The sequence below is a fragment of the Cavia porcellus genome, unplaced genomic scaffold, assembly GCF_034190915.1.
Source record: "Cavia porcellus strain 051 isolate PalLab524CR breed Dunkin Hartley unplaced genomic scaffold, mCavPor4.1 scaffold_17, whole genome shotgun sequence".
Lineage (NCBI taxonomy): Eukaryota > Metazoa > Chordata > Mammalia > Rodentia > Caviidae > Cavia > Cavia porcellus.
In genome coordinates this window covers 64331277-64357577 of record NW_026947500.1, presented here as the reverse complement: position 1 = coordinate 64357577, position 26301 = coordinate 64331277, and the positions used below count along the sequence as shown (strand labels likewise).

At 51.4% G+C, this 26301-nt stretch overlaps 1 protein-coding gene and 1 long non-coding RNA gene across 2 annotated transcripts; one reads left to right on the top strand and one right to left on the bottom strand.

Annotated features, from left to right (window-relative positions):
• The first annotated feature begins 1128 nt into the window (after window positions 1–1128).
• Window positions 1129–19717, top strand: Man2b1 (mannosidase alpha class 2B member 1). The gene is given in 24 exon segments (NM_001257246.1): window positions 1129–1322; window positions 1911–2013; window positions 2122–2295; window positions 2559–2752; window positions 3815–3947; window positions 4119–4264; window positions 4994–5110; window positions 8577–8659; window positions 8725–8845; window positions 8938–9016; window positions 9171–9280; window positions 9626–9733; window positions 9954–10070; window positions 11417–11590; window positions 14947–15044; window positions 15115–15232; window positions 16861–16979; window positions 17060–17161; window positions 17277–17364; window positions 17493–17573; window positions 18048–18284; window positions 18600–18755; window positions 18866–18968; window positions 19571–19717. Coding segments are annotated over 24 exon segments (3024 nt in total). The 5' UTR covers window positions 1129–1169; the 3' UTR covers window positions 19681–19717.
• Window positions 12192–25788, bottom strand: LOC134471006 (uncharacterized). The gene is made up of 2 exons (XR_010040323.1): window positions 23474–25788; window positions 12192–22682 (listed from the first exon to the last, which is right to left on the bottom strand). It is a non-coding gene; the product is annotated as an uncharacterized LOC134471006 (long non-coding RNA).
• Between the last annotated feature and the right edge of the window lie 513 nt (window positions 25789–26301).

The window sequence follows — 26301 nt, the reverse complement described above, 5'->3', positions numbered from 1 at the left end:
TTTGGTTTTCTTTCTTTCTTTTTTTTTTTTTTTTGGTCTGGGCTTTTTTCTTTCTTTTTCGTTTCTTTCTTATGTGTGTACTGGTGATTGAACTCAAGAATCTTTGCACAGAGCTATATTCCCACGCTTTTTTAATATTTCTTATTTTGAGACAGGAACTTGATAACTTGCTAAATTGCCTAGATGAGCTAAAACTTTTGATTCTCCTGGCTCTGGGATTTCAGGTGTGCCACCACACCAGACTTGGGATTGTTTCTTTTCTTTGTCTTTCTGAGCCAAAGTCTCTCTATGCAGTTCAGGCTGGCCCTGAGCTCACTTTGTAGCCCAGGCTGGTCTCGAACTCGAAAGGATCCTCCTGCCTCAGCCTCCTGAGTGCTGGGATTACAGGCATGAGCCACCACGCCCAGCTTTGCTTTTTGTTTTTTGGGTTTTTTTTTTTTTTTTTTTTTTTTTTTACCTATCGAACTCAGGACCTTGTGCTTACCAGGCAGGCACTTAAGCTGCTGAACTAAATCCCTGGCCCTGTTTGTTTTTTGAGGCAGGGTCTCATTAAGAGTTCAAGCTGGCCTTTTTTTTTCAGGCAAGCACTTATGCCACAGAGCTAAATTCCTGGCCCAGACTCGTCCTGAATTTGCTATGTCGCTCAAAGTGGCCTTGATCTTGCTGCAATCTTTCTGCCTTGGCCTTCCAAGTACTGTGATTACAGATGTGCACCACCTCGCCTGGCCCCCAAGCGCAGTTTGTGTAACCAATGTCTTGAGTCCTCACAGGGCAGAATAGGATCCTTGCTTCTCGTCCCAACAGGTGCCTCTGAAGCTCCCTAGTCTTGAAATTCCATGGGACACCGTAGGGCCCCAAGCACAAGGTCCACGTATTACCTCCTAGGAAGATACAGAGTGTATAAAAAAAGTTGGGTCCTTTGTTCCTACTGCCAAATGTACTCCAAAGTCCCACGGCGATAAGCAAAAGATACCTCCCTCCCGCCAGGACGGAACAGCCCTCTGTTCCAAACTCCAGCGGCCAGAGTCTCTGAGATACGGTTCAAACCCGGTCACGTGCCAGGCCCCGCCCCCTGGCGCCGATTGGCCAGGGCAGGTTCCAGGGGCGGGGCGTCTGCTCGCCTTATCCGGGCCCGGGAACACCCTGGAGGCAGCAGCGGCGGCTGGGCTATGGGTGCCAGTGTGCTACCTCTGGGGCTAGGCGCCGGCGACTGCCAGAGCTCCTCGGGGCGCCGGATGAGTGCCTGCCTCCCGCGGACGGCGCTCTCGTTTCTCTTGTCGTTGTTGCTGGCCACACCTGGCGCTCGGGCGGCTGGATACGAGGTGAGCGGGCCCCGCGGCAGGAGCGCGCTGGGGTCAGAGGGGGCCCGAGGCAGGGCAGGGGTGTGGCTGGCGACAGAGTGGCCCAGCGCGCGCTCCGGGGCACCGAGGGGTCTGGTCGCGCCCCTGAGGATGGGGCTGCAGCTGATTCCCCACCCCCGCCGCGTGTCCCCGGGTCGCGAGCTGGGATGCGTTCCTTTGACTGTGGGACGGGGAGCGTGGGGCTCTGCCAGCGGCTCGCCTGAGGCTCAGACTCCTCTAGCTCCTACCGGTCTCCTTGCTCAAGTTACCTCCTTTTCTCGACTTAAGTGCCCTGGGATAACTAGAAATAAAGCACCCGATGGCACCTGCAGACGCTCCCTGGATAGCAGCGTCGAGTCTGTTTTCCCGGGGTGCGGATGAAAGGCGCAGCCAGACCCTGTGCAGTGGGAGCACAGCTCTGCATGTCCCCTGACTGGGAGGCTAAGGCATCTCCCGGTCAAGGGCCTTCTTGTGCTTCTCCCACTTCCTGCCCCCTTCTGGTCCCGTCTGTTAGCCGCTGGGCCCTGGAGTTAGGTCACCAACAGTGTATGTTTTTGGGACCCTGTGCAGACATGTCCCATCGTGCAGCCGGGGATGCTGAATGTGCACTTGGTGGCCCACACACATGACGACGTGGGCTGGCTCAAGACCGTGGACCAGTACTATTGGGGCAGTGAGTACGGCTGGGGACTGACACCCCAGCTCTCCAGTTTCCCTCTGTCCTTCTGGGCCCTGGGTCTTAGGGTGGGGCTCCTGACCATCAGTGTCCTTGTGTCCACAGTCCATAACGACCTCCAGCAGGCAGGAGTGCAGTACATCCTGGACTCCGTCATCTCTGCCCTGTTGGCGGAGCCCACCCGCCGATTCGTCTACGTGGAGATGGCCTTCTTCTCCCGCTGGTGGCATCAGCAGACAAACGAAACACAGGAAGTCGTGAGGAGGCTGGTGCGCCAGGGTGAGCCTGCTCTGAGGAAGTGAGAAGAGGAAGCTGCAGGAGATTTTATCTTGTCATGTGGAGAAGATATGTATGCTTATGGCCCCAGTAGCTTGGGATTTGGAGAATTGTGCACCCCGCCAGACTGCACCACAACAGCTCCTGTGTGTCAGGCCCTGTTTGCCAAACCTGTGTCCCGCTTCTCTTTTCAAGCTTGCATGCCAGGCCTTTCACTGTACCTCGCACCTGGCCCTAATCACCCTGCTTTGCCTGTCCTTGTCCAGGGCGCCTGGAGTTTGCCAACGGTGGCTGGGTGATGAATGATGAGGCAGCTACCCACTATGGTGCCATTGTGGACCAGATGACACTGGGGCTTCGCTTCCTGGAGGACACATTTGGCAGTGACGGGCGCCCACGCGTGGCCTGGCATATTGACCCCTTTGGCCACTCCAGGGAACAGGCCTCGCTGTTTGCTCAGGTGCTGCCCTGCTGTCCTGCAGACCCGCCCTTTCGCTCACACTGACCACACTGACTCCTTCCTTGGTGCTCAAGGCCGGCCCTTTCCTTGCAGCCTTACTTGGGCTGCACCAGAGCCTGCTGGTCCTTGCCTTGGGAGGAAGTTGAATTCTGAGTCCTTCCCTTTGCTCTGGCCTAAGCCTCTTTTTGCTGCCCTAGCCTCCCTATCCTACCCTTTGTCAGAATCCTGGCTCTTCCTCCAGCTGTGCTCCAGGTGGACCCCTACCTTGTTTCCTGTGTTTTTGTTTTGTTTTGAGATAGGGTCTCAGTGTGCAGTTCAGGCTGGCCTTGAACTCACTTTGCTCCTCCTGCCTCAGCCCCCCACGTGGTGGGATTAAAGGTGTCTACCACCATGCCTGGTGTGGCTGGCCCATTCTTCCTCTTTGGTGCTGGGGATGGAACCCAGTCTGTGCATATTAGGAAAGTAGTTTTTCACTCAGCTGCACCCCAGTCCTTTATCTGGGTTTACTTATTTAGCAACAGGGTCCTGCTATCATGCTGGCTTTATTTATTTATTTTTGTTCTTTTGAGACCATGTTCAGTCTGGCCTCAGATTTGGAGCTACCCTCCTGCCTCAGCCTCCTGAGTGCTGGGATTATAGGCGTGTATCATCATGCCTGGCCTTTGCTTTTTTTCTTTTTCCTGATTTTATTTATTTATTTTTCCACTTTTATTAGTGCACATTTATAGTATGTAATGATTACCTTCACTGTAGGGAACTGGTGCATGTACATAACACATTTCAATTCTGTTCCCTCCCCTTTAAAATCAGCTTTATTATCTGTGTTCTAACATAGCCTTGGGTTGCTTCTTTGCCACTTTGACCTAGGTAGGAGGCAAGTACTGAGTGTCCACTTGCCCCTCTCTTGTTGAGTGCCTTCTGAAGTATACTAGAGGGCTCCCTTTGATCAGCACCACTTTCTACCTGTGCTCTGACCACTAATGGTACCGTCGTGTACCATGACACTCAGACTTCTCCAGCTGGGGAGTGTGGTGGTGAGAGGCCCCTTTGCCCCACCTCCAGATGGGCTTTGATGGTGTCTTCTTTGGGCGCATTGATTATCAAGATAAACTGGTGCGGAAGAAGAGACGGGAGATGGAGCTGGTGTGGAGGGCCAGTGCCAGCCTGAAGGCCCCTGCTGCCGACCTCTTCACTGGTGAGGGGTGATTTGATGATCTACTATGGCCTAAACTTCTTAATCACTTGTGAGCAGGACTCTGCATTTGCCTCAAAAATTCTGAAGCCCATTCTGGCAAAGGCAGGGCAGGCTTAGACACCAGCGTGGTGTGGGGCCATGGACCTCCTCTGAGCTTGGTGTGGCCCCCAGGTGTGCTGCCCAACAACTATGGCCCACCAGAAGGGCTGTGCTGGGATGTGCTGTGTGCTGACCCGCCTGTGGTGGATGACCCCCGAAGTCCCGAATACAATGCCAAGAAGCTTGTCAGCTACTTTCTGCAGCTGGCCACTGCCCAGGTAACCTGTGTCCAGAACTTCAGGCCTGCGGGGTTTCTCTGAGGGGTGTGAGAAAGTATGCTTAGTGGTACCGTCCCAGCCCTGCCACAGTGTCCCTTCTCCAGCTCCAGTTCCCTTAGAAATGTGTGTTCCTGGACATGGCGGTGCATCCCTGTTCTAGCACTCTGGGTGGCTGAGGCAGGAGGATTAAAAGTGAGCAAGACCCTATCTCAAAATGAGAAATAAGACATAACTGAGGATGTAGTTCAGTGGAAAGGCCCTGAGTTCAATCCCTAGTACTTCAAAAACTAAACAGAAGAAAAAGCCATGGATTTGACACATGGCATGCTGTCTTGATCTCCTCGTCTTCGTGTGGACCCAAGAAAACTACTGACAATTCTTCTTTGTGTCCCTGTGCTCTGATATGACACACACGATCCCACTTTTTTTTTTTTTTTTTTTTTTTTGTGGTGCTAGGGATTGAATCAAGCCTTAAGCATACAGGGCAACAACTCTACCCCTGAGCCACATACCCAGCCCTTTTTTTTTTTTCTTTTTGAGACAGTCTTTCACTGTATAATTTAGGCTGGCCTTGAACTCAGGGCTATCCTCCTGCCTCAGCCTCCTGATTGCGTGGATTACAGTTATGCACCAAACCTGGCAATGTCCACGTGAATTCTTGACCCCATAGATAGACACAGCTGACTGTGGGTGGCCAGGACATCCTGGTCTGAGAACTCCATCCCACAGGGTCGGTACTACCGCACCAACCACACTGTGATGACCATGGGTTCGGACTTCCAATATGAGAATGCCAACACGTGGTTCAAGAACCTGGACAAGCTCATCCAGCTGGTCAACATGCAGGTCAGAGCGCCCGCCCTGTGGGCCCCGTGGAGTCTGCAGCTCCGCTTTCTGTCACTAGGACAAATGCCTGAGATGTGAGACCTCTGTTGAGGCAGTGTGTGGTGGTGCGAGAAAAGGCGGGTGGGTGGAGGAAAACCGCTGCCTCTGTGGCCCAGGGATGAGGGACCAGAGGAGGAAGGGCCCAGGGCTGCTCTATCCCACGGGCCTCCAACGATAAAGACCTCCCAGTGTGCTCCACTGTGGAAGCTCCCCTGCCCGGCAGCATCAGGTCTGAACATGCGGGCCTTTCAGGGCCTTTCAGACTCAAACTACAGCTGCTTGTGTACTGTGTCCCTGTGGCTTGGGCCACCTGCACGGCGATGAGTGTTGTCTTCGTGTTCTGTTGTTACTCTGTGTGACAAATGACCACCACCTCAACGTTTAAAAAATCAGAACTACTAGGCAGGGTGGGGCATGCCTATAATCCCAGCACTCAGGAGGCTGGAGCAGGAGGATTACAGTGTTCAGGGCAAGCTGGACTACATAACGAGACCCTGTCTCAAAAGTAAAACAAAAAAGGAACAAAAACTTGGTTTCTACCAGGTGACAGATCCTGAAAATGAGATGCAGCAGATGAACAGAAAACAAGACAGAGACAAAGTAAAAGGATGGGGTGGGTGGGGCTACATCTCTAGGACGGAAGCCCAGATTACTGTTTTCTCTGGCTTTTTATTAGTCTTTTCTTTTCTTTTCTTTTCTTTTTTTTTGTCTTTTTCCTTTTTATCGGTACCGGGGACCGAACTCATGACTGCCTGCTTGCAAGGCAGGCGCTTATGCCACTGAGCTAAATCCCCAGCCCCATTATTAATCTTTTCTTTACAAAGAGCAGAAGAGGGACGTGGGAAGAGTAAAGTTGGTAAGCATACCTGAATGAGAACTTCACCCCCCAGGACCCTATCTGGCTGTACTTGGCCTTCATGTTTAACAGTCCCTGGGACATTTCTTAGCAAACCCTCTTGTGTTGTCTCAGCAGCATTTCACTGAGATTAAAGTTCTGCATTTCTTACTTTAAAAACAATGCTTTTTTTTTTTTTTTTTTTTTTGCCTTTTTGAGACAGAGTTGCACTGTGTGGTTTCTTGGCCTTGAATTTACTTTGTAGTCCCAGCTAGCCTCCAGTTCACAGTTGTCCCTCTGCCTCCACCTCGGAGTGCAGGGATTACAGGCGGGCACCACCACGCCCAGTTTAACACTATGTATTTGTAAGACTTCCTCCAGAACAAATAGTCATATAGCCTAATGCAGCACAAAGTCCCTGAGGTGACCAAGGTTAAACTAGATTTACTTAATCGGTGACCCACAGAAAACAAAATAGAAACAACAATAGGAATACAGGGCTTTACAGTTCTGAAGGTCAGAGATCTGGCGTGGGTGTCATTGGGCAAGAACAGACATATTGGCAGGGTTGGGGAGAACGTGTTTCCTTGTTTTTCCAGCTCCTAGAGATGACCACATTCTCTGGCCAGTCTCCAAAGCAAGCCACACAGCATCTCTCTGACTCGGCCTCCATGACATCTCTTTTAGTTTGATCTCTTCTGCTTCCCTCTTTCAGGTTTATCCTCCAGTTCCTTTTTTTTTTTTCCAGTATTGGGGATGGAACCCAGGGCTTCATACATCTGACCACCCCACCTCCTCTTCTGGTTTTAGAGCTACTTGGGATTATGCTTGGCCTCCGGGATTATGCTTGGCCTCTGGGATAATTTAGGATAACCTGTATCTTCAAGTCAGCTGATTAGCAATGTTGATTGCATCTGCAGCCTTAATATCTCTTTGCCATGCTGCCTCTGCTGGTCCCAGGTTCTGGGATCAATTAGGACATCATTGCTCGGGCCATCATTATCCTACCTGCTCCACATGTGCCTGTGTCTCTGCAGGTGGCCTGAGGGGGGGGGCTGTGTGTGTGCGAGCTGTCACTCTTTCCTATCAGCATGGGGACTTGTCTCCCCTCCTCCACCTCAGACACCTTGTCCTGTCTGTCCTGTGCCTCAGTCCCTGTACCAGTCCTTCCCAGCCACTCCCTGGCGCTGTTCCCCAAAAGTGCTCAGGAGGCTTCACCAAGTGCTCCCAGCCTCCAGCACCTTGTCCCCTGCAAATACTAAGTCCTGGGGCTGCTGCTGCGAGGTCCCCATCTGGCTCTTCTGCCACTCCCTGCTGTTCTGATGAGTTTCACAAACGCTGGAAAGCACCCTGGCCCTGTCACTGCTGTGTGATGCTGAGAACTGTCCCTAGGCTCTCAGTGCCTTCCTCTGCTCGCCTGTAAGATGGCACGAATGCTGGTCTTCCCCTCACACAGCCATTCCTGTGAATTTAATGAGTTGTTTGTATGATCAGTGCCTGGCAAGTGGTGCATGTTTGCATTGTTTTGTTTTTGTTTGTGTTGCTGGGAATGGAACCCAGGGCCTTGTGTCTGCTAGGCAAGTGATCTCCCTGAATGGTATCACCGACCCTGTTTGTTTATTATTGTTACTCTTTCTGGCTAAAAACCTTTTATACATCCTTTTTTTTAAAATTTAAAAACAGGTTTTTCAAGATAGTCTTGCTATATAGTTCAGGCTGACCTTGAATTCGCTATATCGCCTAGAACTCATGTGGGTCGTGCTGATTCAGCCTCCCATGTTGGGGTTACAGGTGCATGCCATCATACCTTGGCTGCTTTTCCTTTAAGACACTAGCTATGGACTGAGGATGTAGTTCGGTGGTAGAGCCATTACCTAGAATGCAGAACACCCCCAGAAACTAAAGGCAGAGGCTGGCCTTTGGGGCGAGCTTGTGGTAAGGGAGGAGCTGACTGCCCTAGTGCTGTATGTGTCTGCATGACCGACTGGGTACCTTTTGCTCTCTGAATCCCCACATTTTATGTCCACAGACAACCAACCACTGATTAAAAATATTCAGAGAATAACTGCACCAGTACTAAATGTGTACAGATATTTTTCTTGTCATTTCCCCCTAAATAACACTATTTATTTACATAACATTTACCTATTGCTAACTATTATAGTACTTTATATGGGAGGGTTTAGTTAGGTTTTATGCAAACGTTATGTATATTGTATAAGGGATTTGAGCATTTGAAGATTTGGTGTCTTGGATCTCAGAATCACTCTTCAGGACACAGGGCAGAGTATGTGTGTGTGTGTGTGTGTGTAATCTTAAAGGAGTGTAGTTGTGCTGTGTGTGTTGGTGCATACCTGTAATCCAGCACTTGGGAAGCCGAGACAGGAGGATAATGAGTTGGAGTTCAGCCTGGGTAACTTGGCTACTTAGTGAGACCCTGTCTCAAATTAAAAAATAAAATAGGAAGAGGGATTGTAGCTCACTGCAAAGGCCCTGAATTCTTTCCTCAGTACAAAAACCAAAAAAACGTCTTCAGAGCAGGTGAGCCACTGAGTGGGCACCTGTGGGCTCACACGCCCCTCCTTCCAGCAGCAGGCCAATGGGAGCCGCGTCCACGTGCTGTACTCCACCCCTGCCTGTTACTTGTGGGAACTGAACAAAGCCAACCTCACCTGGTATTTAGGGGTCCTGGGGGGTGGGAAGGGGCAGGCTGGCCCGGTCCTCACCACCTCCCCCGTAGGCCTGTGAAGGAGGATGACTTCTTCCCCTACGCCGACGGCCCCCACATGTTCTGGACCGGCTACTTCTCCAGCAGGCCAGCGCTCAAACGCTATGAACGCCTCAGCTACAACTTCCTGCAGGTGGGTGTGCATGACCAGAGGACAGCCAGGTGCTAGCGCAGGGGACACTTGCAGGTGGCCCAGGCCCAGCGCTTTGACCTCATATCCTCCAGGTGTGCAACCAGCTGGAGGCGCAGGTGGGCCCAGCGGCCAATGTAGGACCCTACGGCCACGGAGATAGCTCGCCCCTCAGTAAGTGTCGGTCTGGGGGACCCAGGTGGGGAAGAAGCCAGAAAGTATCGCTCCTGGGGGGAAACTGGGAGCCTCTGAGACCTGCATGTGTGCACGGGGCCTTTCTGGTCTCCTGCGCAGACCCCACTGACCACACCCTTCCACCTGGTTGCAGACCAGGCGATGGCTGTATTGCAACATCACGATGCAGTCAGCGGTACCTCGAAGCAGCACGTGGCAGACGACTACGCGCGCCAACTAGCTGCAGGCTGGGGGCCCTGCGAGGTGGGCGGGGCTGGAGAAGGGCGTGGTCTAGGGCGCTGGGGCGGAGCCTAGGAAGCCTTGTGGGGCAGGGTTTGCAGGAGGTGGGGCAGAAAGCACGGGAAAGCAAGGGGTGGGGTCTTGGCTGAGGGGCGGAGACTGGGGGGAGCGGGGTCCACACCTGGGGGGAGAAGGGTGGAGACAAGGGCAATGTGGGGTGAGGTCTAGGCATTTGGGCGGAGACTAGGCTGGCTCAGGGTTCCGCGCCAGACGAAGAGGAGAGGGGCGGGGTCGGGGCCGCAGGGTTGAGAGGAGACCCAGGTGTGGACACCGACAGCAGCGGATGTGGTCCCTGGCGCTCCTCCCCAGGTTCTTCTGAGCAACGCGCTCGCCAAGCTCAGCGGATCCAAGGAGACCTTTTTGTTCTGCCGGGACCTCAACATCAGCATCTGCCCCTTCAGCCAGACATCTGAGCGTGTAAGCCTAGGATGGGGAGAGGTGGGGGTGGAGAGCCTGAGGGAAGCCAAGGGCCAGTGGGGTGGTGATCGGATGATCGTTGTCTGGAAGCTGCAGCCGCTGGTTTCCTCATGAGGACCGAGGAGTGCACAGGGCTGGGTGCCGCTTAGGCCAACACCCATGCACCGCGAGAAAGGTGGCCCTGACTGGGAAAGGCCTGTCGTGACCCTTCCCACTCCAGTTCCAGGTCCTCGTTTATAACCCCCTGGGGAGGAAGGTGGATCGGATGGTGCGGCTGCCTGTCAGAAAAGGCCTTTTCCTCATAAAGGATCCGGGAAACAATACAGTGCCGAGCACGGTGAGCCCACTAGATGAGTACCACCTGCCTTAGGCGTGTTCCTCTGTTCTTTGAGCCCAGGGCCTTTGCACTGAGGTACATCTCAGCCCTTTTTACCTTTTTGTTTTTTGAGACAGGGTCTCGCTATGCAGTTCAGGCTGGCCTTGAGATCATTTGAATTGTGATCCTCCTGCCTCATTCTAGGGCCAGGATTAGAGCAGTATATCTCCAGATTTGACTTTTCCCTGTTCTCTTGAACACCCCCCTGAGAAGACTATGTCTTCCTGCTCTGCATAGCTGCTCCCCTTGCGAATATCTGCCTCCCATGATTGGTCTGATTTTTAAATATCCACCCCTGAAATATCTTCCTGTTACGCACAGCCCTTTCATCCCCGAAGCCTTCCTGTGGGCCTTTTTCTCCCCCAAGAATCTTCCCTTCACTCCTGTGCTTAAGGCTGTCTTCCAGGGGGTGGCACCTGTCTGTCATCCCAACACTGAGGGAGGCTGAGGCAGGAAGATCGAAAGCTCAAATCCTGGCTGAACAACTTCGTGAGACATGGTCTCAAAATAAAAATAAATAAGGGATATAGCTCAGTGGCACAAGCACCTGCCTGGCAAGCACAAGGTACTGAGTTTGATTCCTGGTACTGCGCCCCCCCCCCAAAAAAAAAGAAAAAGTACTTGGGATATAGCTCAGTGGTAGACCATCTCTGAGTTTGGTTTCCAGATCTAGAAAGAAAAAAAGAGAAAGCTATTCTATTTTTTCTCTCGTTTTTCCCTGCCTCCCAGGATCTATGTCACCCATAGATTTTTTTCCCCCTATCTTAAGAAACCATCTCTGCAATTATTATTATTAGCTTTTTTGAAGACAAGGTCTTACTGTGTAGCCCAGGTGGCCGCCTGGATACTGGACTTATAGGCGTGTACTGTGATGGCCAGCTTATCATCATTATTGGGGTGCTGGTGTTGGAACCCAGGGCCTAGGATGTGCTAGGCAGGTGCTCACCACTGAGCTGCACCCCAGCTGCCTTCTCTGTAATCTTTCTCGGGATCTCACACCTCCTTCTCAGGACTCTTACCCCTCCCTGAGTTTGATGTGTTCACTCTTTTTTATGCATCTATTTATCCATCCATCCATCTACTCATCTATTTATTTGAGACAAGGTCTTCATATGTAGTCCAGGCTGACCTTGAACTCACTATGCAGTCTAGGCTAATCTCAAACTCATGGTGGTCCTTCTGCCTCAGCCTCCTGCGTGCTGGGGTTTCAGTCATGCACCACCTTACCTGGCTGATGTCTCTGCGTATGAGTGGCATGATATGTCCTGATAGTCTCTTGACTCAGTTTCCCTTCTCCTTGACCCAAGGTGGTGGAACTTACCAGCTCTGGTAACCCAGAACTGCTGTTCCCAGCGTTGGTGCCTGCTCTGGGCTTCAGTGTCTACTCTGTAACCCGCGTGTCTGACCAGAACCCCCAGACCAGATCTCAGCATTCCAGGCCCCAGAAATATTCGTCCCCTGTCTTGTCCATCAAAAATGAGGTAAGGTCCTGACGGATCCCTTCTTTGTCTCTGACACCTTGGAAATGTCATGGTGGGCTCCATGGGCTCCTGGTCTCTGGTTTGCTGTTTCTGCTTCCCTGACTGAGTGAGTGTTGTTAGCTGATGAGTGACTTTCACGTGAGCCTCAGTGTCCTTTCTGGGGCTACTGTGAGGTTGCACTGTGGCTGTGGGTGATATGTGGCATTTATATCAACACTGTTGGTGGGAGGGGGGCTTGCAGTTTCAGAGAAGGAGTTTGCAGGGAGGCCATTACATAAGACAACATTTGTCTTGAGACCTAGGACTCAGTGGTAGCTATGTGGTACAGTGATTGCTTAATACATATGAGGCCCTGGCTTCTGCCCCCAGCATTGCAGTAAATAAATAAGCACCTAACCGAGCGATCCAGACAGGCAGAATACAGCAGACACAGCAACCCTCAGGTTTTTTTTTCCATTTTCCTTTTTATCGGTACCGGGGATCAAACTCATGACTGCCTGCTTGCAAGGCAGGCCCTTATGCCGCTGAGCTAAATCCCCAGCCCCAACTCTCAGGTTTTTAAAGAAGCTTTTTATTAGTACATATTCAGAGTTCATGTAGATGTACCTAACATACCTTAATTCTTTTTTTTTTTTTTTAAGGAGAAAAGAAAAAAAAAACAGTGAAAGGGTACAAGTTATACAGATTTACAGAAGAAAAAAATGAACAGTAGGAAATCATTAGTTAATGGATTACATATTGCCATCTTAGAAATAATTGTTCAAGTCACAAAATTAAAGCTTGTAGAGTGGACATTCCAACAATGATACTGCAAACAGTTCTGTTCAATGATCCAATAAAACTCTGTGATATCATTTTCTATCTTATACACTTAAATATACATGCAGTTATATAGTTTAGAGCACTTTCTTTTCCTCTCTTTTGTACAATGACTATTACACATTTTGGGTTTCATTGCTCCCACGGTTCTTATTGCTTTTTTGGAAGAGAGTAAAACCAAATGAGACATAACAGAACAGAATCGGTCAAGTCAAAAGGGTGGACATAATAGATAATATAAAAACATAATACAAGGTGATCAACAATGGTTACCATAATGCCTCCCGCTATCTCTAATAGAATTGCCTATATCATCAGTTATAATAAAATTGAACAAAACAGTAAAGATCAAAACCGACAAAACCAAAACATTGGAGACATTGTAGGTCTTCAAAAGTAGATAAAAGTCAACGAGAATGGGCGTCATAATGAATCTCATTATCTTCACAGCTGATGCCTAAACTTTCGAACCTGATACTCATACCTTAATTCTTTTCTTCCCCTTCCTCTCCTCTCCCTTTTACAAAAGATCCATGTTACTTTTTTCTGTTAGCTACCTTTTATTTTGCTCTTTATTTATACTTTGGATGTCTCATGTAAGAGAAACCACATGATGTTTAAGTGTATGTGTCTGACTTATTTCACTTAATGTTATGCTTTCAAGGTGCATCCATCTTCTTGAATGACTCACATCTGTCCTTCTTTATGGCAGAGTCGTGCTGTATTGTGTGTAAATGTCACATTTTCTGCATCCTCTCATCTGCTGATGGACATATGAGCTACTTCCAAGATTTAGCTATTTTGAGGTGGCTAGAAATTTTCAGATTGTGAAAGCTTTGAGGACCAAGAAGAAGACTTCACATCTTACTCCGAAGAGCCACAGATGGGACAGGATTGCATTAAAATGTTTACAGAAGCTGGGCATGGTAGCACACACCTGTCGTCCGAGCACTTGGAAGACTTAAGCAAGAGGATCACTGTGAATTTAAGGCCTAGGCTGCATAGTGAGACCCTGCCTCAAACTACCCCCCTAATCTTTTTTTATTGTGGAAGCTGGGTACGGTGGTGCACACAGCTGTAATGCTAGCACCCTGAGAGGCTGAGAAAGGAGGATGGGTGAGTTTGAGCCCAGCGTGGGAAATTTAGCAACACCCTGTCTCAAAACATGGCCTACTAAGCCAGGCGTGGTGGCTCATGCCTATAATCCCAGCACTTGGGAGGCTGAGGTGGGAGGATCATTGTGAGTTCGAGACCAACCTAGCCTGAACTGCATAGCGAGACCCCGTCTCAAAAAAAGACAAAAAAAAAAAAAAAAAACCCCAAAAAATCAAAATATGGCCTAGGGGTACAGCTCAGTGGCACAAAGCTTATCTACCAAGCGTGCCTGAGGTCCTGGGTTTATGGCCCTACACCAAATCCCTGCCCCACCAAAATAAAGGCTGTTGATCACTACTTTTGCGTGGTGGCTCCCCACTATTCCCCTGCGCCTCGCCTTTTTTAGACAAGGGCTTGCTATGTAGTTCAGGTTGGCCCAGAACTCATTATGTGGCCCTAGGCTGATCTTAGTCTCAGCCTCCCTGACTGAAACACTGGGATTACAGGTATGCACCACCGTGCCAGGATGCTTTCTTCCATTAAAAATAAAATGATGTTCATTAGATAGAGTGGTCCATGCCTATAATCCTAGCGTTTGGCAGGCTGTGGCAAGAGGATTGCCATGAGTTTGAGATCAGTTTTGGGTATATAATGAGGTTAAGGTCAACCTGAACCACTTAGGAAGCCCTTGTCTCAAAAAAAAAAGTTGTGATAAATACAATCCAGGCAAATCTTATTTTAATATAGTCATTATTGTTCCGGTCAACTTTTTTTGATGTCGTCTTTTTGAGACAGGTTCTCACCATGCAGTTTAGGCTGGCCTTGAGCTCACTTTGTTATCTTATTTTATTATTTATTTATTTATTGAGCTCACTTTGTAGCCCAGGCTGCTCTTGAATTTGCAACAATCCTCCTGCCTCAGCCTCCCAAGTCCCTGTATCATAGGCATGTACCATCATGCCTGGGTAGTCAGTCAGTTTGTAAAAATATGATTCTAAAAGAAATGAAAACATTTCCTTGGACTCCTAAAAATCTCTTGGATCCTGGCACAGTAGCTTTTGTGTTCAGTGCCCACTTGGCCCTGAGTAGATGGGGCTGTGACACCTTTTTTTGGTTTTTAGAGACAAGGTCTCACTGTGTAGCCTAGGCCTGGAATTCACAAAGACCCTCCTGCCTTGCCTCTCCAAGTGCTGGGATTAGGGGTACACACCTCCACACAGGCTGGTGGAGGCTTTGACCACAGGTGAAGCAGCTGCATTCCGGCTGGGGTGAGGCGAGCAGGTCATAGGAGATGAGCACAGAAGGGAGTGACCGGGTGGCTCTGCAGGGACCACGGGGATGAGAAGCTGCTGCGTCGTCATAGGTTCAGTACAAGGGGACCCAGTGTGAGGTGACTGTTGGCACAGCCCCGGGGAGTGACAGCTGGCTCTCTTCCTGCACAGTACCTGCGGGCTTCCTTCCACCCTGACACGGGCTTGTTGAGCATGATCGAGGTCCTGGACCGGAAGCTCACGCTGCCCGTGAACCAGGCCTTCTTCTGGTAAGCGGAGACTGCCCGGTGGGGTGGGGCCATCGCCAGGCCTCCCCTGACTCATCTGTGTCGGCCACAGGTACAACGCCAGTGTGGGAGACAAGCGGAGCAGTCAGGCCTCCGGTGCCTACATCTTTAGACCCAGCCAACAATGGCCGTTTCCCGTGAGCCACTTGGCCAGGACACGCCTGGTCAAGGTCTGGAGCCACAGAGGGCGGGTGGGCAGCGGGCGCGGGAGGTGGCGGTGGAACCCGAGGGGCTGATTTCCATGCTTGTACCAGGGGTTCTCCTACCCCTTCACATCTGCCTCGTAAGTCAGACTATGCAATGCTTAGCTTCGGAAATTGAGGGAAGTGGCAGAGCCAAGTCTGGCTGCTTCCTCAGGCCACGTGTGGTAGTCATTCCAGCACTCTAGGAGGCTGAGGCAGGAGGATTGCAAGTTTGAGTACCACACACGTAGGGATATGGGCTCACCACATACACACACATAGTTCTCCAAGCTCCGTGGTTCACATTTATATCAGGGGGATACGGAAGAACTGCTTCTTGGAGACTTGGGTGCAGATCTGAGACTGCATCAGACAGGGAATGGTGGTTTCCTAGGGCTTTTATTGACATTTTCCCTGAGCTCAGAATAACTCCCATTTGTGCAGGTTTAAGAGCCTTGTTTTGTTTGATGGGGTCCCTTTGAGATGAACAGCTGCATCCCTGGATCACTGAATTGGGGTTCTTTGGCCTGTTGCAACAGTTACCCAAATTAACTGCCTAACAGAAAGTCTGGTTGGGCCGTCCAGGAAGGACGAGCAGGTCCGCAGGCAGCCAGCTCCCTTTTGTCTTGTTGCTCTAACTTCTTCATTATTTGGCTTTCACCTGATGTTCCAAGAGGCTGCTTGAGCTCCAGCTATCACATCCCCATTTGAACCAGTGGGAGAGGGAAAGGGCCAAGAAGCATCATTTAGACCATCCTGAGTATTTTCTGTCGGGCAGACTGTCACATAGCTACTAAAGAGTGGCAGTGTAGTCTTTGTACCAGGTGGTCATGTACCAAGCTCAGTCTCATTCTAACGCAGGGGTGGGGTGATAGTAGACTACAAGCATGTATTGTCTTTATCAGTACACATTTGTAGTATGTGGTGTACTGTGTCAAGCTGTTATTTGTACTTAACACCTTTATTCTTTTTGCATGCCCTCCGTCTGTCTCTTGGTCCCTTTCCCATTTGCAAAAGATCTGTCTCCCTGGTCATTTTATTTATCTTTAATTTTGTTCTTTCTTTATCTAACTGGTTTTCTCACAGAGAAACCACATTATTTTAAGCTTGTGTATTTATTATTTTTCTTAATAATATTGTTTCAAGGTGCATTCATTTTCCTCCAAATGACTCGAGCTCCTGTTGCTGCTGCTGCTGCTGCTTTTTGACTTTTTGAGACAGGGTCTCTCTGCATTTCAAGCTGGCCTTGAGTTCACTTTCTAGCCGAGGGTGGTTTCGAACTCCCAGTGATCCTCCTGCATCAGCCTCCTGAGTGCTGGCATTACAGGCACATGCCTGCATGGCCAGCCTCAAGCTTATTCTTTATGGCAAATTGGTACTCCATAATAGTAAATGCCACATCTTCTTTGTCCACTCCTCTGTTGGGTTTATAGGCTCCTTCCAATAGGAATCACGCTGCTACAAACATGGCCAGATCTAAGAAAATGTGGGCGGGTTTCCATGTTGTCAGCAGGATTGTCCCTGACTTAGGCCTTCTGGAGCTTCAGGCAGGAGAATGTTTTCAGGGGTGTCCTCTGCCCCCTAGTGGTAACATTCCTCTGGCTGTGTTTCTGCAGACAGCCCTGGTACAGGAGGTCCACCAGAACTTTACAGCCTGGTGCTCCCAGGTGGTTCGCCTGTACTCTGGTCAGCGTCATCTGGAGCTTGAGTGGACAGTGGGGCCAATACCTGTGGGGTAAGTGGCTCAGGCTGAGATGGGGCAGGGGCCAGAGCCATAGGGTTAGGTGAGGCTCACACCTGTCCCTTTGGGCCCAGGGACAAGTGGGGAAAAGAGATCATCAGCCGCTTCGACACACCCCTGGAAACTGGCGGAGTCTTCTTCACTGACAGCAATGGCCGGGAGGTCCTGGAGAGGAGGTGGGGACGCTGAGGCCCTGGGCAGAGGGGCAGGGGCATCTGCTGGTTGGAGGAGCGGGTGCGAGGACTGGGTGGGCACTGGACCCTGACTTGACCCAACCACACCCCACCCCAGGCGGGATTATCGACCTTCCTGGAAGCTGAACCAGACCGAACCGGTGGCCGGAAACTACTACCCAGTCAACAGCCGCATTTATATCACGGTATGGCTCCCCCCATTCCGCGGGGGGGGGGGGGACAGCCTTTATTCCCAGCATCCCAGTGTTTCCCGGACACCTGGGGCAGGGTTAGCAGGGCCCCTTCCCTCATTCCCTGCACCTCTGCCTCCCAGGACGGGAAGATGCAGCTGACAGTGCTGACAGACCGCTCCCAGGGGGGCAGCAGCATGAGCGACGGCTCTCTGGAGCTCATGGTGAGTGGGTCCCAGCCCTGCAAGCCAGTTTCTGCTCTAGCCCCTTGCTGGACACTAATCTGAGAACACTGTGTTTGACCTTTTTTTTGGTGGTTGGATTGAACCCAGCAACTACCTTCCCAGCCCTGTGAATGTATTTACTTAATTTTGAGACAGGACCTTGCTAATTGCCCAGGTGGGACTTGAATTTAGGAGCCTCTTGCTTCAGTCTCCTGAGTGCTGGGATTATAGATGTGGCCCCAATGTCCAGCAGTGGGTCTCCTTTTAACTGATCCCTGAGGCCTTCTCTGGGCCCTGATTCACCCTATCCAGGCCCCTGTTAAGGGCTTGCCTTCCGCTGGCTAGTTCCATCTGTCAGCTGGATCCTACCCTCCCTGAGGTCCACCTACCAGACCCTCAGTTTCCCGCCCTTTGATTTCTCCCGAAATTCTCCCAAGCACTCGCCCTCATCCATTTGGCCCCGCGGCCCCCCAGGTTCACCGACGGCTGCTGAAAGACGATGGCCGCGGAGTGGGGGAGGCGCTGCAAGAGCCTGGGTCCGGTGGGTGGGTGCGTGGGCGTCACCTCTTGCTCCTGGACACGGCCCGCGAGGCGGCTGCAGAACACCGGCTGCTGGCTGAGAAGGAGCTGCTGGCCCCGCAGCTGGTGCTGGCTCCAGGACAGGGCCCCTCCTACCACCATGACCACCATGAGGCAGTGCCGCGCAAACAGGTGAGGGCCAAAGGGGTGGCAGAGGGACGGAGGCCAAGCCCAGTCTCGCATCCTGGACCTGGTAGCATTGGGTCCAGGGACAGCTTTCACTTGCCTGACACCCACGTTCCTAGATAAGTCCAGCCCCTACTACACGGATGGCAGGACCAGAGAGCTGAATCCAGCCCCCACAGCCTAGTTGTCATTACGGGCAGCTGAGCCCCGCCCCTAAAATCTAGTCCCGCCCCTTTGTCCAGGCCCCGCCCTCCCCACATGAGCCCCGCCCCTCACTGCCCAGGTTCCACCCTCCCAGTCTGAGCCCCGCCCCCTCCGCAGTTCTCAGGCCTGCGCAGGCAGCTGCCGCCCTCTGTGCGTCTGCTCACTCTGGCCCGATGGGGCCCGGACACACTGTTGCTGCGTCTGGAGCACCAGTTTGCCCTAGGCGAAGATTCCAGCCGCAACCTGAGTCTCCCTGTAACCTTGGACCTGCAGGTGAGGAGGGCAGAAGGGGGAAGGGAGCAGAGGGAAAGCGCGGAGAGAGAGGGCCAGAGGTGCAGTTCAGCTTTGCCCTGCACTCAGTCGGGCCCACCCGCTCCCTGCAGGACCTGTTCTCCACCTTCACCATCACCCGCCTGCAGGAGACCACTCTGGCGGCCAACCAGCTCCGGGCCAGCGCCTCTAGGCTCAAGTGGACAACAGAGATTGGTGGGGACCTCGTAGGCCTTTGCCTGACTCAGCAGCTGGGGTTCTGTGTGAGGCATGGGAATGCGGGCTGTGAGCTGGTACAGAGCTTGAAGGCCTGGCAGTGTCCTGACCCGTGTTAGGGGATTCGATGAACCATTGCAGTGAACCTGCAATGCACTTCAAGGTTTGGTGACTCCCAGGAACAAGATGGGAGACGGCTAGTTCTGGGATGAGGTTTGTCACACCCGGTATCAGCTTGAGATGAAGGCAGTGCCTTGAAATTGGAGACTCTAGATATGGTGGTGCACAACTGTAATCCCAGCTCTTGGGAGGCTGAGGCAGGAGAATCACTGTGAGTTAGAGGCCAGCCTGGGCTATAAAATGAATTCAAGCCCAATCTGAACTGCATAGTGAAACCCTGTCTCAAGTAAAACAAAAAGAAATCGGAGAGAATTTAGGGCTCTCAGGGTGGTATTCAGATTGGGGAAGTGGTTTAAGGGCTGTGTCTGCTGTACTGGGGACAGATTTGGGCGTGTATGGCTAGGTCTGGACCCAGAGCAGGGACCATAATGGGGTGAGGCTGAGGGAATCCACACCCCTCATTCTCTACCCCTCTCTGCCAGATCCCATCTCCCGCCCTGCTGTGCCCAGGCTGGACCCCTCCTCCATCACACTGCAGCCCATGGAAATCCGCACCTTTGTGGCCTCAGTCCAGTGGGAAGAGAACAGCTAGGCCTACAGGAGGCCCTTTGCTCCAGATGTGGGGCCAGCTCCACATCCCCCTCGCTGCTGTTGCCACCATCCACAAAAGCCATTAAAATTTACTCATGGAAGTAGTGCATGGTTTTTGGTTTTGGGGAGGGGTGTAGAATGAGGGGTTCAGAAAAGTCAGTAGGCCCGAGCTTAGCTCCAACCTGGGTCCTTGCAGGGAAGTTGCTTCCACGGCTAAGTCTCCACACGAAAGGCCACGGTTCTCATCTCGCCTCCCCCTGCCCTCCTCTACTTTGTGCTGGGATCCCTTGTCCTAGCAGGATCTGCACAGCTGTCTTCAGCAGCCAGGGAAGGCGAGCCTGGGCTGGATGTGCGCCTGAGGCCTGAGATATCCTGGGTCCTCCCCAGCCTTATTGGGGTGCTATCTTTAGAGCAAGGAACTTGGGAGGATCCAGGGGCAGGTCCCTCTTTGCAGCTATGGATGCATGACTGGAGCTGTAGGTATCCCAGGAGGTGGAGAACCTGTTGCACCCTGGGCTTTGAGTGGGTTCTGGGGTCTGGTATGCAGGAAGGCTGGGTTAAACTCTATTCATTCATTGGGTCTCTTGAGACAGGGTCTCGATTTATAGTCCATGCAAGCCTTGAACTTAACTGTGTCGAGGCAATCTTCCTGCCTCAGCCTCCTGAGTGCTGGGATGACAGATGTACTCCACCACACTCAAGTTGTATATCTAAATTTAATCGGGGGGAACTGACACGCCCTCCAGCTGCCCCAGCTTTGTGCACATCCCTGAATAGCAAGGGATGACATCCCACGCCTCCCTGTGACCTGCCTGGGACAGATAGGGATGAGGAGGGAGGGCTGTGTTCCTGTGTGGCCCTGTCATTGCTGTGCCTTCAGGAACAGATCCCTAACCTCCCTCCAGAAGGACTGCTGAGCCACCACCCTGCACTGCGGTGCAGACTGTGGATGTCCCTTAGTCACCCCCTGATGACAAGGCCTGGCCCAGGATAGAAGGGACCCTGGGGAGAGGGGACTGTGGTGGCACTTTAATGTGTCTCCAGTAGACCTGTTTGGTGTGGGCTGGCTGGGAATGCCAGAGTGGGGAGATGTCTTGGTCACTCTCCTGTCTCAGGGACACAGTGTCTGCCACCTGCAGTTTCATGGAGGAGAGCTTGGTTTGGGCTTAGGGACTCAGCCTCTGGTCAGTTGTTTCCAGAGCAGAAAGGAGGAGGCAGAAGGCCCTGATGGAGGACAGCAGCCAGGAGCTGAGAGAAGGAGCCGTGGGGGCAAGGGCACAGCCCCTGGCCCCACCCTGGAACCCCTCCCGCTGGGCCCAGCTCCTCATGGAGCCCCAGGTCCTGAGCTCAGCCTCAGACGGGTCCACTGTGAGTGCAGTGCCCTGCGCGCATCCCTGGGAAGGCTCACTTCTGGACACAGGAGGCTTTCAGGGGACACTTTAGACCTCACTGAAACTCAGTGTGAGACCCTGTTTCAAAACAAGTAAAGAGAAGGATGAGGGGGCTGGGATTTAGCTCAGCAGCATAAGCGCCTGCCTTGCAAGCAGGCAGTCGTGAGTTTGATCCCCGGTACCGATAAAAAAGAAAAAGACAGGGGGAAAAAAAAAAAAAAGAAGGATGAGGCCGTGGCTCTGTGCTTACCTGACACATAAGAGGCCTTGGTTTGCCCCACATCATTGAAGAAAACCAAAACCCAGACCAAAAACAAGCACAGCCTGGCATGGTGGCAGTGCTGTCATCCCAGCACTGAGGAGGCTGAGGCAGGTGGATCGCCGTGAGTTCAAAGCCAGCCTGGGCTACATAGTGAGACTTTGTCTCAAAAAAAAAAAAAAAAGGGAAAAATACCAACCCTTTCCCTTCATGGCCCCCTTGGAGGCACTGACCCCCTAATTTACTTTTTTATTTTTACTTTTTATCTTTTTGAGACAGGGTCTCACTATGCATTTCAGTTCACTATTCAGTTTTGTAGTCCAAGCTGGCCTCGAACTTGCAGCAGTCCTCCTGCCTCAGCCTCCCAAATGCTGGGATGCCAGGCATGTACCACCACACCTGGATCAGCGTTCACTTTACTGAACCCCTTTTTTTTCCTTCCTTTTTTTGGGTCCCAGGAGTCACACTCAGGACTTTGTGCTTGCCAGGCAGGTGTTGTGCTGCTGAGCTACATCCCTGGCCCCAACTTTGTTTACTCTCTTACCTTCTTTTAAGGAGTGCCGGTCAGAGCTGGACCCAAGGCCAGGTCCTTCCTCCACCTCAGTCCTCCTGAGGCTCCCTGTGTCGCAAAAGCCGACACAGATCCAGATAACGATGTCTCAGTCGGGACCTCAGGCATGGGCCTCAGACCGCACTTCGGGCAAGTGCTCAGGAGATGGGGATAGTGCTAGCCCAGGGACTGCCCGGGCCACTGCACTTTGTCAAGTGGGAAAAGAATTACATAGAATAGACCTAGCAGAGGGAACTCACTTCCTGGGACTGCCTGTGTGACCCAGGCCACTGAAGATCTGTGACTCCTGCACCCTCTTTGACTATAGACTTCAGGCAGGGGCAGTATCTACATCACAGTGTGAATGACGCTCTTGGGGATGTGCAGTGCAGAACCTGAACAGCTGCGCCCGGCAGCCCTGCCTGGGCTGGGGTTTCCTCCTCCCCTCCCTTTCTCTGTGTACCAGCGGCTCACTGGGGCGAGAGTGGGGTGCAAAGCCACAGAGGCAAACTGAGGTCAGTTCCAGCTCACTGTGCCCATGCCACCTCTAGGAGTGACTTCCCATCTCAGGGGTCCGTGTTAAGTGGTTTATGCCCCGCCCACGATTCCCCTGGCATTTACTTCCTCCTTTGCATGTGGCACCAGGTGGACTGGGGGCCGTTTGTCTTATTTACCTTGATAACTTGTCTGGGTCTCCTCTCACATGTTCTGAGGAGCAGGGAATTTTATCTGTCTTGCTTTTCATACGGAGCCTGCACACAGTGGGTGTGCTGTGGCTCCATTAGGTCCCCAGATTTCATGTGCTGGAATGAAAGCCCCAAAGTCGTGTGCAATAGTGATATTTCAGAGGTGAATCTTTTTTTTTCCTTTTTGAACAATACTGGGGCTTTACACTGAGCTCCATCCTCAACCCCAACCCTTTTTATACTAAGGCAGGGTCTAAACTCTAAATTTCTCAGGCTGGGCTTGAACTTGGGATCCTCCTGCCTCAGCCTCCCAGAGTGCTGGGATGACAGGCATGCACCACCACACCTGCTTGCTGAGAAGTAAGCCTTGAGAGGCGATTGTACCAAGAGAAAGAGCCCTTTTGAGTGGCTCTGTCCCTACATCAGTGGGCAGTCACAGCGGGCATGGCTTTCTAAGAGAAATGAGCTCTGCACTTCCTGGTCTCCAGAGCCATGAGCCTAATCAGCCCCTATTTAGATGTTATCTGGCCTCAGGTGTTTGTCACAGAAACAGAAGATGGACAGAGTCACCAGGTGTGGTGGTGCAGCCTGGAATCGCAGCTCTCTGGTCACTCTGTGTTGCAGTTTCTGCCTGGACATCCTCCCGGGCTTCCTGGCCCAGAGACAGGCACATGGAAGGGTGCCATTGCTGGGGTGGTGTTTGGAGGCAGAGCCTGGCTGGAAGAGTATGGGGGGTTCCCCCTTTCACCACTATCCTTTGTTCCCCACTTCCCGGCCAACTGAGGCGAGCGGCTTTCCTCCGCCCAGGCCCTCCTCCCACACCGCTGACCATACAGGGATGGAAACTTCTAAACTGGGAACCAAAATCAACCTCTCCTTTCACCGTGGGGTTGGGTATTTTGTCTCACCTTGGCGTTCAGCAGAGCTTCCCCTGGCCAGGACTGTCCCTCTAGGTCCAAGCGTTCAAGCCACACCAGGAAACCAGGAGTGAGCTGTGACCTGATAGCTGGCCACCTGAGCGAGTCCTCCCAAGCGGCCTCCTGCGGTTGTGCCTGGACCCGCCTGAACCCCTGGATCAGCAGGTGCGCCCCTGCTTTTCCTGAAGCTTTGTGTTTCAGTTTTAATTCAGTGATCGCTGAAGCAGGGACCTAGGGTGGTCAGTTTCACAGGAGCTGGAAGGAGTCCGGGGCTGGACAACACGAGGCTTAGGGCCCAGGACTGGGATGGTTCGGCCTGGCCGGTCCCGCCTGATGGTTGGGGATTGGGAGGGACGGCGTTTTGGTGAGCATGACACCAGGCAGGAGAGTAGGCTGGGAAGGGGGCTGGGCCTCAGTCACCCGTGATCCCTGCTCTTCCTGTTATTTCTCTGCCAGTCACCCGGAAAGGGGACCTTCCTGGGTCCCGCCCGCCGCCCGCACCTGGGTTTCTGGACCGCATCTCCCTGTTCCTCTTGCTCCTTCTCTTGCTCTCCTGTCCTGCCTGGGCCCACTGGGCAGTACTGTGTGGGCACAGCGGGCCCAGGGGTCCCCTGTGGCACTGGGGCTGGGGTGGAAATTCTGAGCCTTGCCACGCTCTGCTGGACAGGAAGTCAGAGGCTCTGGGTAATTCAGTTCCAGGCCGGGCCCTGGGGAAGAACCTGCTGTGGGTTGGAAACTGATGATGCCTGGGCTGGTGCTGCCTCCTCCAGGGTAGCTTGCCGGTGTTGGGAAGACAAGTGAGCCTGCGGGGCCCTGGCCTTGGGCGTGATCTGTCGAGGCTTGGTGGGCAGAATGGTCCTCGATTCATTCAACAAACATTCACTGAGCAGCACATTAGCATGTGCCAGGCAGTAGGCAGCAGTGACCAAGATAGACACAAATCCCTTCTCTCACGGAGCTAAGCTGCAAATGAGGGAAACAGGCAGTGACGAGACTAAGATGTGGCCTCTCTTGAAAGACAAACTGAGTATAAAGCTTAAAGGAAAAAGGACGCTTGGGGTGTGTGAGGAGGGCCGTCTTAAAGCTAGGTAGGGCTGTTTTAGAAGCTCTCTCTGGGAAGGTGGCCCTGGAACGGACAGGGCTTCCTGTTGTCCTTTGCCTTGGCATGGCCTCCTTTGCCCCTCCTCTGTAGATCCACAAGCTTTCTCTCTCTCTGTCGCCTGCAGTCCATTTTGAATGTCCCTTTCTAGAAGGATTTCTTCTAACTGTTTAAAAAGTGAGCTCTTAGCCAGGTGTGGTAGCACACACCTGTAATCTTAGCACTGAGAGGCTGAGGCAGGAGGACTGCTGTGTGTTCCAGGCCAGCATGGGCTACAAGGTGAGACTCTGTCTCAGAACAAAACAAGAAAATGTATTTAAAGGCTGAAGCAGGAGGATCACTTGAGTCCAGGATTCTTTTGTCTTTCTGAAACAGGGTTTCACTACGTAATTCAGGTTGGCCTGGAATTCACTATGTAGCCCAGGCTAGCCTTGTGCTAACAGTGATCCTCCTGTCTCATCCTCCCAAATACTGGCATCACAGGTGTGCGCCACCATACTGGGCTTTGAGCCTTGGATTTGAGGCTAGTCTGGGCAGCATAGTGAAAGTGCTTCTCAAAAAAAAAAAAAAAAGCAACAATTTAATGGTTGTCTTATTTCATTATTATTAAAGAATGACTACTTTTCATGTAAAACAGTCTAACTGGTTTCTCCAAAGCTTCCTTTTCATTTCTTTTTTTCTCTTTTTCTTTTTTTTTTTGGTACCAGGGATCGAACTCACGACTGCCCCCTTGCAAGGCTGCTGAGCTAAATCCTCAGCCCCTATGTTCATTTCTATTTCAAACGGGTCTTAGTAGCTTTGTAGTATAATTCAAGTCAGGGGTTGTGATGCCCCTGCCTTGTCTCTTATCGCTACTCCATTGCCTTTGCTACTCTAGGTCTCTCTGGTTCCAGAGAATTTTAGGATTGTTCTCTCTAATGCTGTGAGGTATTGCTGTTGGAATTTTGATTGGATTGCACTGAATCCGTATAACTGTTTTGAAGTATGGCCATTTCTACTCCATTGGTTCTTCTCACCCAAGAGCCCGTGATATCTCTCCATTTTCTAGTATCCTTCCAATCTCCTTTTTCAGTGTACTGTAGTTTTCAGTGTAGAGGTTTTTTACATCCATTGTGAGATTGATTCCTAGATATTTCAGGTTTTTTGGATGCTGTTGTAAAAGGTATTATTTCCCTAGTTTCTCTCTCATTGAGGGTTTTTTTTTTTTTTTTTTTTTTTTTGTACTGGGGATCGAACTCATGACTTTGCTTGCCAGCCAGACACTTGTGCCGCTGAGCTAAATCCCCAGCCCAGGCTGTTGATTTTTTTTTTTTTTTTTTTTTTTTTTTTTTTTTTTTTTAATTTTTATTTAAGGAGAAAAGAAAAGAAAAAAAAAACAGTGAAGGGTACAAGTTATACAGATTTACAGAAGAAAAAAATGCGCAGTAGGAAATCACTAGTTAATAGATTACATATTGCCATCTTAGAAATAATTGTTCAAGTCACAGAATTAAAGTTTGTAGAGTGGACATTCCAGCAATGATACTGCAAACAGTTCTGTTCAATGATCCATTAGAACTCTGTGATATCATTTTCTGTCTTATACATTTAAATATACATGCAGTTATATAGTTTAGAGCATTTTCTTTTCCTCTCTTTTGTACAGTGACTATTACACATTTTGGGTTTCATTGCTCCCACTGTTCTTATTGCTTTTTTGGAAGAGAGTAAAACCAAATGT